General features: G+C 41.1%; 1 protein-coding gene and 1 long non-coding RNA gene across 6 annotated transcripts in view; one reads left to right on the top strand and one right to left on the bottom strand.

The window, feature by feature from the left end:
- LOC144304238 (uncharacterized) overlaps nucleotides 1-6,090 on the bottom strand; it is a 24,709-nt gene extending 18,619 nt beyond the window's left edge. For 3 of the 4 annotated variants that reach the window (XR_013371177.1, XR_013371178.1, XR_013371176.1), the window contains exons 1-2: nucleotides 4,811-6,090; nucleotides 242-422 (exon numbers count right to left, since the gene is read on the bottom strand). This is a non-coding gene — a long non-coding RNA (uncharacterized LOC144304238). Of the gene's footprint in view, nucleotides 1-241; nucleotides 423-2,523; nucleotides 2,630-4,810 lie in introns of all 4 variants that reach the window. The other variant, XR_013371179.1, reaches the window with a different exon arrangement.
- LOC144304237 (placenta-specific gene 8 protein-like) overlaps nucleotides 1-13,190 on the top strand; it is a 26,787-nt gene extending 13,597 nt beyond the window's left edge. For both annotated transcript variants that reach the window (XM_077882741.1, XM_077882742.1), the window contains exons 2-5: nucleotides 4,129-4,260; nucleotides 5,790-5,914; nucleotides 10,815-10,929; nucleotides 12,798-13,190. In XM_077882741.1, the coding sequence (XP_077738867.1) occupies nucleotides 4,129-4,260; nucleotides 5,790-5,914; nucleotides 10,815-10,919 (362 nt within the window). In that variant the 3' untranslated portion in view covers nucleotides 10,920-10,929; nucleotides 12,798-13,190. The remainder of the gene's footprint in view (nucleotides 1-4,128; nucleotides 4,261-5,789; nucleotides 5,915-10,814; nucleotides 10,930-12,797) is intronic.

Below are 13,190 nucleotides of genomic sequence, written 5' to 3'. Positions count from 1 at the left end.
TAGGCATGTGACTTAGTTTCTGTTTCTTTCCCTTTCATCTGTGGCCTTATAGAAGAAATGCCCATATCCCATAATATACAGGAGAGTGTAAAGAAGGGTAGGGGATTCTACTGATTTCCCTCCAGGGCCAAGTACTCACTTTTATGTAACTACTACTCATGAAGAATGTATCCCATGCCAGACATCACTCTAAAGGCTTTTCAAATATCTAATGCTCCTGACAGTTTTATAAGCCACTTACTGTGCACTTCACAGATGAAGACACTGAGGGACAAGGTCATTAGCTAATGATTGGAAAGCTGGAGTCTGTGGCCAGCATCAATGATGGAAACCACTGGATCGTGCTGACTGGTCCACCTTCTCATCTTTGGGTTTCTATAATGTTTCCTGTGAGGTGTCTTCATGTCTTCTTCCTGAAGAGACTGGGAAGAGGATACAGAGTAACACTCAGTCTTTGAGACAAGCCTCATGTCTTCATCTATAAATTAAGGAGGTTGGACTAGTGATCCTGACCTTTCCCTAGCCCCAGCATGTAATCTCTTTGCCTCAGTTTTCATGTCTACAGTAGAAAGCATATTATCAGCCTTCATTGTCTGAGTGCTTTAGTCTGCTGGAAATATTAAACAGAGATAAGTGTCAACTAGAGATGAAGCATGAACACACTTTGGAAAGCAAGCGTAAACCATTGTCATATTGGCAACATATCACACTCAGGTTTTTCCATCCATGTTCTTGGCACTTAGACTCTTCTTAGACTCTCTCTTTCTCTCTCTCTCTCTCTATATATATATAGTGATTTGCAGTTTTCAAAATGTCTTCACATAACAGGATTTTGCTTGAGCCTGCCAAATACCAGCAATGACTAAACCCAAGTTTTTAGATTCCTACCCCATTGCTCATTTTATCACCACACTGTGTTAGCTTTATGGAGCTGTGATCCCAGGCACTGCCTGATACTGAGTCAGGTGTATGACCTATTACTTAACATTTAGCCTCAGATAGACACAAGGGGGCATATGTCCGCTCACTGCCATACAGAAAACACAGTGTTTAAAAGGCATAAGTCTATTGACATAGTCTCATCACAGTAATACAACAATCCATGAGAAAAGTGGTACTATAATCATTTTAAAGGTGTCAAAATTGAGGAGCAGAGAGGTTAGTTTACTTGTCCAAGAACACACAGAGGGTGGGAAATAAATTTGAACCCAGTTCCTAATCATGATCTAGACACTGAGTAGTCAAAGTGCGGGCCAGTTGCCAGCAGCACTGCCACTGCAGGGGCGCCTGGATGGCTCAGTTGGTTAAGCATCTGTCTTCGGCTCAGGTCATGATCCCGGGGTCCTGGGATCAAGCCCTGCATCAGGCTCCCTGCTCAGTAGGGAGCCTGCTTCTCCCTCCCTCTCAGCCCTTCCCCCTGCTCTTGCTCTCTCTCTTTCTCAAATAAATAAATAAAATCTTAAAAAAAAAAAAAAAAAAAAACAAGCCTCTGGCCCTATTCTGGACCTAGTGAATTAGGTTCTACACTAGGTTCTACACTCTAAAAGGATACTGAGTCCTGTGCACAGGACAGTAAGAACCACTGCTGCTCAGTGTAGAACTATCCACATACAGAAGCACAAAATCTATAAATAGACACATAATATATGCATACAGACATACACTGTAGTGTGTTTTGTAAACATTTTACTTAAAGAACAGGAATTTAGGGGTTTAAGAACAAGTGGCAAGAGTCCCTGTGTTAGATTAGAAATTAATTGAATTAATACAAACAGTACAATGTAGGATAGATGTGATTTGTGTGTAGAGTAATTACAGCCTACACCCATTTCAGGATTCCTATCAGAACTGATTCTCGAGCCTCCTCACTGGCCTTTTTCTTCACCAAGCACAGCAAATTTTATACTTACTGTAAACTGCTGACCACACACAAAAAAATGTTTCCAGGGCTCTGCAAAGGGTAATGAAACACTGGAAGAATAGTTAAAATATAGTCTTTGCTCTGGAATAATTTTTAGGGTTGGAGTCTTGAAAAGAACTTTAGCATAGTTTTCCATCTTGATACATTAGCTAAACTGATTTGTTTGGTTATGCAAATTTTTTCACCAAAAGCAATGCTTCTTCTAAGAAGTAATTTTCTATTAAGAATATAGTCGTACTGGGGATCCCTGGGTGGCGCAGCGGTTTGGCGCCTGCCTTTGGCCCAGGGCGCGATCCTGGAGACCCGGGATCGAATCCCACGTCGGGCTCCCGGTGCATGGAGCCTGCTTCTCCCTCTGCCTGTGTCTCTGCCTCTCTCTCTCTCTGTGTGACTGTCATAAATAAAAAAAATAAAAAAAAAATTAAAAAAAAAAAGAATATAGTCGTACTGGCATATTTTTCTTTAATGATACACACGCAGCAGCAACAGCTACTTGTACATTTTGTGTAATGATTTTCCCAGTATATATTTTGAAGGTATTGGATAATTCACCTTCAGGCCAGAAGTATATCTGTAACATTCAATATTATACACAACATTACCTGTGCAATTTATTCAAATTTTGTGACTATTTTTCAGATAGTACATTGAGCTCACAGCATGTGCCCACTCTGATAAGACGGTAGTAGAAAAGATGTCATAGTCCTCCTAAATAATCAGAGAGAAGAAAGATCTTTGGATTCCAGTGAAATGTTTATCTAGCCCAATAGTTTCAAATGTAATCCCTAGTGTGATGTGACAATAATTATGGAGACTTCTCAATTTGGTTGTTTTCCCTTTGTGTCATAAAGCAGGTTCTTGATAATAAATATTAGAGGTAGACTTCTAAGGCAGTCAAAGTGCCCTGGCTCTTATTGTCCCATGATTATTCCATAATCACCTGTCGGGGAAATCAACTGATGATAGCCACGCATGTCAGTGTAGACAAAATCAACCAGAACAAAGAGCAGGGCAAGGGAGGAGCTAAGAAGAGGACTGGGAAGGGTGGAAAGAGAGTGAAATGACCAGTAAGCAGTGGTCTCCAGAGCTGTCTACATCACAATCACCTCTGAAAACTTTTACTTGCCAGGATCTACCCCAGCTACTGAATCAGAATCAAGTATGTGTGTTTTCAAAAAAAAAAAAAAAAAAAAAAAGTATGTGTGTTTTCAACTAAGCACTAGGGATGAGCCTAGTGCACAGTCAGGATTGAGATGTACTCTGGGAGCATCTTTGACTTGGGCCTTCCCTTGCTACATGGAGCAGGTGGACAGATAATGGGACTGGATGTTTCCTCGCACCTGATTAAGGGAAGTGTTTGACACGAGCAGGGGTCAAGGCTCCAGAGCACAACACATGGTTAGATATGAAGCAGTACACAAGAACGTTTTAACATCAGCCTTTTTGAAACCAAATACATTCTCCGGAGTTCTGACTGGGTAGAGCTTAGGAGACTTCATTTGATCCCTGGATGAAATCTGAAAAGTATAGGCCCCACTTTGTTTGAGAGACACTATTTCTTAGTGGTTTGGCAACTACCGGACTTTTCTGTGAAAGCTTAGTCTTCCCACCATTTTTTTCAGATTCTTGCCTGACAATTTCACAAAAAGAAGTTAATTTTTTTTTTTTAAGTAACCTAGGACATCTGTTAAAACTTTAGCTATCAGGATGCCAGTAGCAATTAGGCAATGAGGACTGACATTAGCTAGAGGCATCGGTGTAATGACATCTTTCTGGAGAAGTAAAGAACTCTATCTCACAAAGTTCTCAAGAAGCAACTGAGATCATGTCCATGCAATAGTGTTGTAAGAGTCGTTACAAGCAGTATTAAATAAAACACCTCATATGCAAAGTAGACATTGTTCAGGATGGTTGTCTTGAAAATAGAAGAAAAAAAATCATCTTGCAGATTAAAAGAAAATAAGATCAGAACAAAAGGGGCAACAAAATCCCCCCAGAAAACCTGAAAAATGAACCCTCACTCCACTTCCTTGAAATTTCTAATTACCAAGTATCAATAATAGACTGTTACCTATGTCTTGCTAAGTTCGTTGAGTGTGGCCAACCCTAATCAGGAGAAGTGTGATGAAAGTCCTCTCGACTAAAATTTACATGATATCCAACCAACACAGGTAGGGGTTAATACTTTTTTGGTTTTGTTTTCACAGGCAGTGCCTTTTGGAACTTAGTCTTAAAAATGAATCCAGTTGTTTCGCAGCCAGGATATGGTACAGCAGGGAGTATGATGAATAGCGACTGGCAAACTGGCATGTTTGACTGCTTTGATGACCTGGGGATTTGTAAGTGTACCTACTTATTGCTTCTCCTGGACTCTAGGAGTTCAGGTTCCTGACCTAATAGAACTCGTCTACTTACCCTGTCACTGAGCTTCTGCTTTACTGTCCAACTCGCAAGCCCATTGGGTGGATTCAACCACCAGATGTGTTTTGTTCATCCTATACTTAATGAGCTCTCTTCAGATAGCAATTTAAAAATACTAGGAAACATATAAAAGTCAGATTTCACATAAAAATCTGACTTTCCATTCTAGATTGCCAAGTTCTTTCGAAAATTGGAAAATCTGGAAAGACGAGCCTTCATTACATATGGCAGAGTTCAGCTGCTGCTTAGCATTACCTGATCCCACTAAAAGTGATTCTCATTCTACAGCTTGCCATATTTATTTGTGCCCACTGCTGTCTCTTTTGTGTTTTTTCCAATCTATTTCACTCATTCTACCTGCATGACCTTGAGTTTGTGATCCTCGTCCAGACCAATTGCCTTTTGCAGTTTTTCACCTCTTATATCACCATGCTCTTGACACGTTGCTCTAGCTTGTCTTCTACTCACCTCTACCTTTTCTGACAATGCTGTTCTGTGTTTTCCAGCTGTCAGTGACATTCTTGCAACTCTTCTCACTGTTCCATCTCAGGAAGCACTGCAGGCTTTTAGCTTTACTCACTTCAAACTACAAAACACACTTTTGCGTGAGAAATTTTTTCTTATTTCAGAGTCTCATGCCATATGGGTTACAGACGTTCTCTGTGGGGGCTCATCTTGACATTGTGTGTGAGAAACAGCCTCCTTTTTTTGTGTATGATGGAAGTTGCAGTTTCTTTGGAGATCCCTTCTGCTTAAAAACAATCAGTTAAAAAACCACAGACTCTCTTATCTAGGGTACAGCCATACCAGAACTCCACCCCAGCACTTTGCAAAATAGACTTTTACTCCGAGCATATTTGAGAACAGTTTCCTGTTTGTTGTCATTTTCTTAGGCCCTCTTTCCTACAGAAACTCTGTAAAGTGAAATTGCACCCAACTTTTTAAACAACTGATACCAACGTCCCTTAATTTCTGCTTGCTTCCATCCTCATGATGATGATAGAGTCCTTTTGCCCGAATGACCATCTAGGATCTATTTCCTCTCTTTGTCCCTGATGATTTCTTCACTCGGTGTTTCCTGACCCTCAATGCCCTCCCACAGTTTTTAGAGGGCTTCTCAGACATCCTGACGCCACAAACTTCCTCTGCAAGCATGACCCGAATGTCACAAGCGCAGGGAGGAAAGATAATGCGAACACGCTGAGATTAGCAAGGCATGAGCTTCTGCGATTAAATCTGACCTGGTGTAGTGACTCACGAGGTATCCCCAATTCCTGGACAGATGGCTCTAGAAGCAAGGCCCAAGGAGCCAGAGGATGACGTTGTCTTCTCCGAGCGCCCATTAAGGCCACTTTCTGAGCCAGCACCTTGTCTGAAAGGGGTGTGATTTCGTTGAGAGTATGATGACTTACACTCACTCTTCTGTGTGCCCTCCCCCCGCACCCAGGCCTCTGTGGGGCTTTCTGTCCCCTGTGCCTTTCGTGCCAGATCGCCTCCGACATGAACGAATGCTGCCTGTGCGGAGCGAGCGTCGCCATGAGGACCTTGTACCGGACGCGCTTCGGCATCCCGGTGAGTCGCCCGTTGCCCCGCGAGGCGCCCAGGGCTCCCTGGGGTCCAGCGCGGGGCTGCGATCGCCCTCCTGGCCTTGGCACCTGGACCCCGACCTTGTCTCCGCTCCCGGCCCAATCGGGGCAGGGACTCACAGGACTCACAGGAGGCACCGTTGGTAAGAACATCTCACCTGGCCACCTGGCGGCAGGTGTGCCGAGGCGCGCAGGGGAGCCTTGGAGGGCCCGCAGCGCTCCGGCCGCTTTGCCCCGAGGCCCACCCGCGGCTCTGCCAACCTGCAGCCTGCAGCAGAGTCTGTTAGGGCGCGGCCGCCTCCTAAGCCAGTGCTCATTCATTCAAAAGGGATTATTGAGCCTCCAGACCTGGCTCCGTCCTAAACTGGTAGGCAGGCATTCAACGGGGGGCTGGCGCGGGCGCGGAACATGTGGGGTGCTGCTCTTCTGGGTGCCAGACACATCCCAGTGAACAAAGCAAATGGAAAGCCCTGTCTGCATGCATGTAGCTTACATCCTTTTTCTCCTTACTTTTTTGAGACCTCTATTTTAACAGACTCTCAGACTTAAAAGTCGCAGAAAGAACACAACAAAAAAAGAAAACGAATTCCTGAATACCCTGCACCCACGTTCCCCCAAATACATTAAAGTCTTGCCACCTTTGTGTTGTTTACTCTTTCCTCTACCCGTTTGCCTATTCTGTTTTTCTGAAGCATTAATAGGAAATTACAAACTTGATGTCTTATTACCTCTATTACAGCATGTATTTCTTAATAACAAGAACATTCATTTATATGACCATAATACAACGCTCAAAATCGGAGATTTAACACTGATACAGTGTATTAGCTAATCTGTGGATCTTATTTAAACTTCACCAATTAACCCAATGACATCCTGTGGATGAGAACAAAATCAACCTGCGATCACACATTGTGTTCAATTGTCATTCCTCTTTCATCTCCTACAATAGAAATAGTTTCTCAGTCTTTCCTTGTCTTTTTTTTTTTTCCAAGTACAGATCAGTTATTCTGTATTTTCCCCCAATTTGGTGTGCCAAGTATGTCCTCATGGTTAGACTTGGGTTTTACATTTTGGCAGATCCTCCACAGACCTGATGTGATATTTGCTGTGCTTCATACCGAGAGGCACATGACATCAGTGTATCCCATTATGATTGTTTACATTGATTACCTAGTTAAGATAGTGTCCACCAGGATTCTTCACTATAAGGTTGCCATTTTCCCCTTTATAATGAGTAAGGACCTTGTAGAGAGATAAAATACCCTATTCCTCATCAAACCTTGATCCACTAAGATTAACATCCATTGAAGCGTCTCACTTGAATCAATTATTACTATGATGGTTGTCAATGGTAGAGCTTACACTCTAACAGGAGATCACTACTGTGTAACCAAGTAAAAACCTTATAGGATACTGGTAAGGTGGTACAGAAAAAAATAAAGAAGAGGAGTAGAGAATGTTGAAGGATTCTAATGTTATTATTTTTTTCAGTATCATAAAATATATTTTTATCTAAGCAAGATTTATCCCCTGGGATGCAAAGATGGTTCAATATCAGAATATTCTATTTATAGATTCAAAAAAAGAAAAACCATATGATCAGCTCAGTTGATGTCTGAAAAACATCAACAAAATTCAATAACCATCCACATTTTAGAAAGGGAGTTTTAACTTTAAATCGGGTTATCAGAGAAGGCCTTGGTACAAAAGTAAAAGGATGGGAAGATGACCCATCTGAGGAAGAGCCAGGCAGAGGAAAGAGTGTCACTCAAGGCTTTAAAGGAGTATATCTGGAATGTTCCAGAAACTGCAAGGGGCCAGACAGGCAAGAATCAAATGAATGAGGGGGTGGGGGTAGGATGTCATAGAAAAAGATGACATTAGAGCGAGACTTAGAAACTCTAGGCCTTTGAAAACCATTGAAAGAACTTTAGCTGTTGCCATGAATGAGCAGGGAAGCCATTGAAATATTTTAAATAAAGAAGTGATATGATGGATTCTTTTCCTGGAAACTGCCCCCATAGGAACAGAAGCAAGTTATTAATCTCCCTAAGCCTTGACCCCCTCACTGATACATAGTTACAATGACACCTCCCCTTTGATCATGTAGCAAGAGTCATGTGAAATGATGTATGGAAAGGGCATAGCACAGGACCTGGCATGCAGTAAGTGCTCAGTAAACAACTATTTTTATTTTTGTACTTTTCTCAGAGAATTACTCAGCCACTTCCTCAGGGCAGAGGTGTGTTCAGGGCCCTGGCCTCATTTCTCCTGTGTACTTGCTCAGCCTCCTGACTTGCTCAGTGCTCAAGGCTGCTTTCATTCATGCTACCTTGTAAGGCAGCATAACACACAGGGGTTCTTAACCTTGTGCCTGGACCTTGAACTTCCTGAATTGTATGCAAAGTGCATGCATGTGTACTTATGTATATGGTGTGAGGGTAAGGTTCTCAAAGCAGCCCAAGACCCCAACATGGTACCTAGGAAGGGGCACTGAGCTGGAACCTGGAGATAAGGGTTTGGGAACAGCTGAGCAAATAGCTAACTTTTTGACTAATAAATCATGTGATGGCATCAGTTTTCTCACCTGTCATGAGGAAGTTGTGCAAGATGATTTCTAGGCCTAAGATTCTAGATATAGTAGGTTTCCTAGACACACAATGAAGCAGTTTATTTATAGGCAGTGTATCTCTATTTCCTCCTTAGAACAGACCTAAAAATAATTCCCAGGACTGGTTTGTATCATTCAGGCTCTCTGCTTTGTTTTCCTTTCACATCCATGCAAACTTTTATGGGGCTGCTACAATGCAGCCTCTCTGATCTGCTGCCCTTCGCTTTATGGATACATCCCTTTGGGCAGGGCAGGAGAGAAGGAGGAAGAAAAGAGGCAACCATTGATTGTACTACCATAAGCTGGGGTATTATCTCACCTATATTTGCTCATTCACTACTGGCAAACTCTTGTGGTGCAGGAATTGTTACTTCCCTTTGTAAATATGGAAACCATATCTAGAGGTCACAGAACATGTAAATGTTGGAATTTGGGCTCAAGGTTATCCTAACTCCCAACAGTCTGGCTTTTCCAACATTACATCTTGCCTTCCTGAGAAGGAAGCCAGCCATGTACCCTAATTCATTCATTTATTTGTTCAGTGATTCCTAAATAGTGCTCGTAACAAGACAACTTCCAAACAAGTGAAGCACCAGTTCATTTAACCAGAGTAATGAGTGCAGAATCTTTATTTCTGGCACCCATTTCTTGAAAGGGTGTTCTCTGGTCAAAACAATTCTGTCTTTTGTTAACTTCAGCATGGTATAAACCTATAGCTCATTTCTTCTCACTGTGAACAAGGAATGATTTTTTTCTTCTCTGTATCAACACTGTGTAACGTACTTAGAATCAGGGTTTATTTTCTATAGGTTTCCTAGGTTTCTCAACAAATAATAATGGGGATTTTTTTCTCCCTGAAAGCTAACTGGGGTAATAGACAGGTATAGATGTGCTGGAACAGCCAAGTAATTAGATCCTCATCAAATAAGAATACTTTCTTCCTTGGGACATATTATAAGTGTTTAATAATGCTGGTTTAATGAAGGCTTAAAAGATAAAAAAAATTAAAAGTAATAATGAATTAAAACCAAAAAAATAAGTACTATAAGTAAAGGTTATCAGGAAAAAGAGAAGACAAGGGACAAAATTATTCTTCTCCAAATATTTATTTAATTAATTAATTTCTTTTAGAGAGGGGGAAGGGAGGGGAGAGGCAGAGAATCTCAAGCTGACTCTGCACTGAGTGGGGAGCCCAATATGGGGCTCCATCTTGACCTGAGCTGAAACCAAGAGTTGGACACTTAATTGACTGAGCCACCCAGGCACCCCAAGTACTGAATTATTTTCAAGTTTGTACCCATTCTTCCATATCATGAGATCACAGCATTAGATTTTTTAAGACTGCTATTTGTTTGCTCTTTTGTCCCACATGCTTATTCTGTTAGATAACAATCAAAATCACTGTAACAATGGGAAAATTTTGTGTGTGTGAAACATAAATCACTCATAATTTCACTTTTTAGAAGCTCCTGATTATACACCACCCCTGCCCCACCCCGTGAGCTCACACTGTAAACTGGGAATTACAGCAAACTTAATATTTTAAAAAAATAAGCCCTGTCAAATAATGGAGTTCAAAATTATTTCCATCTGTCAAGATACACTGTAATAAAATCGGGTTATCAGACTATAACTCCCTGGTTCACCCAGTGCCTCCTGCAACCAGAACAGGAGTCCCTTCAAGGGTATGTTTCCCAGAAGGTCATTGAGGATCCAAATGGACCCTTCTATTTAGAGGGCCCTCAAATCCTTGCAAAGCACCCTATTCTATGGCTTTCCAAACAATATTCATTCTTTTCCCCAAAATTTATGTATCTCCCCTCTGCTCCAAACTTCCTCCATTGCAGAACTTGAGAGATGTCAATGAAAATGGCTAGAGGGATACAATGTGGGCCTTGGTCTGGCTCTGCTCTCAAACTACAGAAAAACTGGTGCATTTTACAGCTGGTTTTAAAGGGAAGCATTTCAGAAGAGATGCTAAAGGACAAGAGCTATCTTGAACCAGGAAATCATTTGAAATTGTGTTATACTATGGTAAGAGCACTGGCTTGATAAAAGAAAGACCAAGTGCAGCTACCACTTTGTTATGTAATCTGAGCAACTTATTATACCCATTTTTCTGATGACCAAGTGAAGGTAAATGAGAATTCTCAAGATAAACCAGTAGCATAAAATATACCTTTTAAAAAGTTTTAAAAAGCTATACAAATACGAGGAATTGTGTGACTATATTTATGGGCTATATGCTGATCCGCTGTTTGTTTTTTAACAGGGATCTATTTTCAGTGATTTCCTATGGCTGGGATGTTTCCCTCTATGCACCCTTTGTCAACTCAAGCGAGATATTGAAAAAAGAAAAGCAATGAATGCTTTCTAAAAGGCACTTGGTAAGTTGGTGGGAATTGTTTCATTTAGGAATATCAAAATGAACTCTCAATAACATCCTTTATTTCTTTGGTCCTCTCTCACAAATACATGCAACATCCCTTGCAAAATGGAGGACAACTCATTTTTAATTGCTAGCCTACACCAACAGTTGGTAGTCAGCCTCCATGGGTTGAAAGGGCTAAACCTGGAAGGATAGGAAAGAATTTGAAGATTTGTTAGGTTGTCTACCACAGGAAGAGTGGCTGTGTGAGGTACCAAATGAACATGCCACATATGAACCATGTGTATGTTAACTAGACCATGATTTTTGGTAGTCAAATTATGTGTGCGACCAGACATTCATTTCCCTAAGTCTAGTTCCTAGGTCTGCTCTACCAACACTAACCAAATGAGGTGTTATACTAAGTGTGATTATGTAATGTGCCTAGTTCTGTGTTCTTGACAACACCAGAATATTAACATAATAATCCTTCCTCCAAAGTGACAGGAAGCTATTTAAATCTCTGTAAAGTTGGCTGGCTCAGCTGTTTAGCGCCTGCCTTTGGCCCAGAGCGCGATCCTGGATGAGTCCCACGTCAGGCTCCCGGCATGGAGCCTGCTTCTCCCTCCTCCTGTGTCTCTGCCTCTCTCTCTGTCTATGATAAATAAATAAATAAATAAATAAATAAATAAATAAATAAATAAATATCTCTATAAAGTTAGTGTGGACCTTTCATCCAAAATTCCCAAAGCCCCCACTATGAAGAAGAGTTACTGACTTTTTGGTGGCTATATTGTCAAAGTTGGGTAACTGCTCAGTTACCTATTTCCTAGCTCCCCTGGTTACATTTTTTATCTGAGTACCTGTTTCTCTCAGACAAATGAGTAATAGTTTACTTGTCCTGTCTTTCAATCTCTTATTGCCAAGCCCTGTGGAATTTGCAATCAAAGTTTAGTTTTCAGTTGGAAATGGCTATTATCTATAAAATCCTAGCTCCCATCAGGTCCTTGGGAATGTTTGCTCAGGATGGTACATTCATGTGTATGATAAATTGTCACTGGCCCAATCTGTCTCTTTCTTAGCTATTTTGCCACATACCTCACAAAATAAAGTCCTTCTTCATTTTAGTTCATTTCATGTTTCATTTTCATACCATTTTAGTATCCTAGCATTTGTCTTCCGATTGTTTTAATGGCTTCCCTCAAGAACTAACGTGCTTTATTCACTCTCATCCAGAGTCCAGATCACTCTTTTTCCTCCTTATACTCTACCTCCTGAGAATTGACTGTTGTCTCTCCAAGCAAGGACATTTGTTAAAAGGCCCATATTAACAATGACTTGGAATCTGATGTCAAAGTAGTCCTAGAGGAAGGAGGATGTGACAGTTTACTGTTGTAGTTATCCAGTTAGTGACAAAGATCGTTTGGTATTCTCTGCCTCTTGGAGACTCTTACCTTGGCATGGTTGATGATACATGGACATTTGTTAACAGAAGCTAACTTTGCCAATCTACAGAGCATTCTGTTGCCAGTTCCCTCAACCACTTAGCAACAATGCCTGACACCTAGTAGGCACTTAATAGATATTGTGGAAGAACAAACCAATGCAGCTTTCAAGCAAGGAAGCATAATGAGGCTGTAACCTAGGAAACTCCTCTGAACCTTAACTGATGATTGTGACTCTTTCTAATACATTGTGCTGAACCAGGGGCCATGGTTTGATGTAGATTGCAAATATGTAGCAATTTGGCAGTAGGGGAGGAGTAGAATGGAAGTTTTGATATTCGAACAAGATAATGTAAAGAAAGACGAAACTGATAAATCCTGATTTGTTCATTCATTTATTCTCTCTTTTCTTCTTTTTTTTTTTTTTTCCTGATTTCTACAGGTCACATTCACAATGTGGTGAAAGAAATGCTAGAATGATATACTACATCTGTTGAGTGCTATCTCACCCCAAATCTTAGAAACTAATTCAACTAATCCTGTGGTTTCCAATGGCTTCAAGACATTTTTAATTTCTAGTTTATTTCAGAAGAAATATATTTCCAGTGCTGTTCTGGATGACTGCTATTAAAAAATTAATGTCCTTGGGGCACCTGCATGGCTCAGTTGGTTAAGCATCTGCCTTCAGCTCAGGTCATGATCCCAGGTCCTGGAATCAAGCCCCACATCAGGCTCCTTGCTCAGGGGGAAGCCTGCTTCTCCCTCTCCCTCTGCCTGCTGCTCCCCCTGCTTGTGCTCTCTCTCTCTGTCAAATAAATAAAATATTTTTAAAAAA

The sequence above is a fragment of the Canis aureus genome, chromosome 33 (assembly GCF_053574225.1).
Source record: "Canis aureus isolate CA01 chromosome 33, VMU_Caureus_v.1.0, whole genome shotgun sequence".
Lineage (NCBI taxonomy): Eukaryota > Metazoa > Chordata > Mammalia > Carnivora > Canidae > Canis > Canis aureus.
The sequence above is the reverse complement of the archived record's forward strand: the minus strand, read 5'-3'. Positions and strand labels throughout refer to the sequence as shown.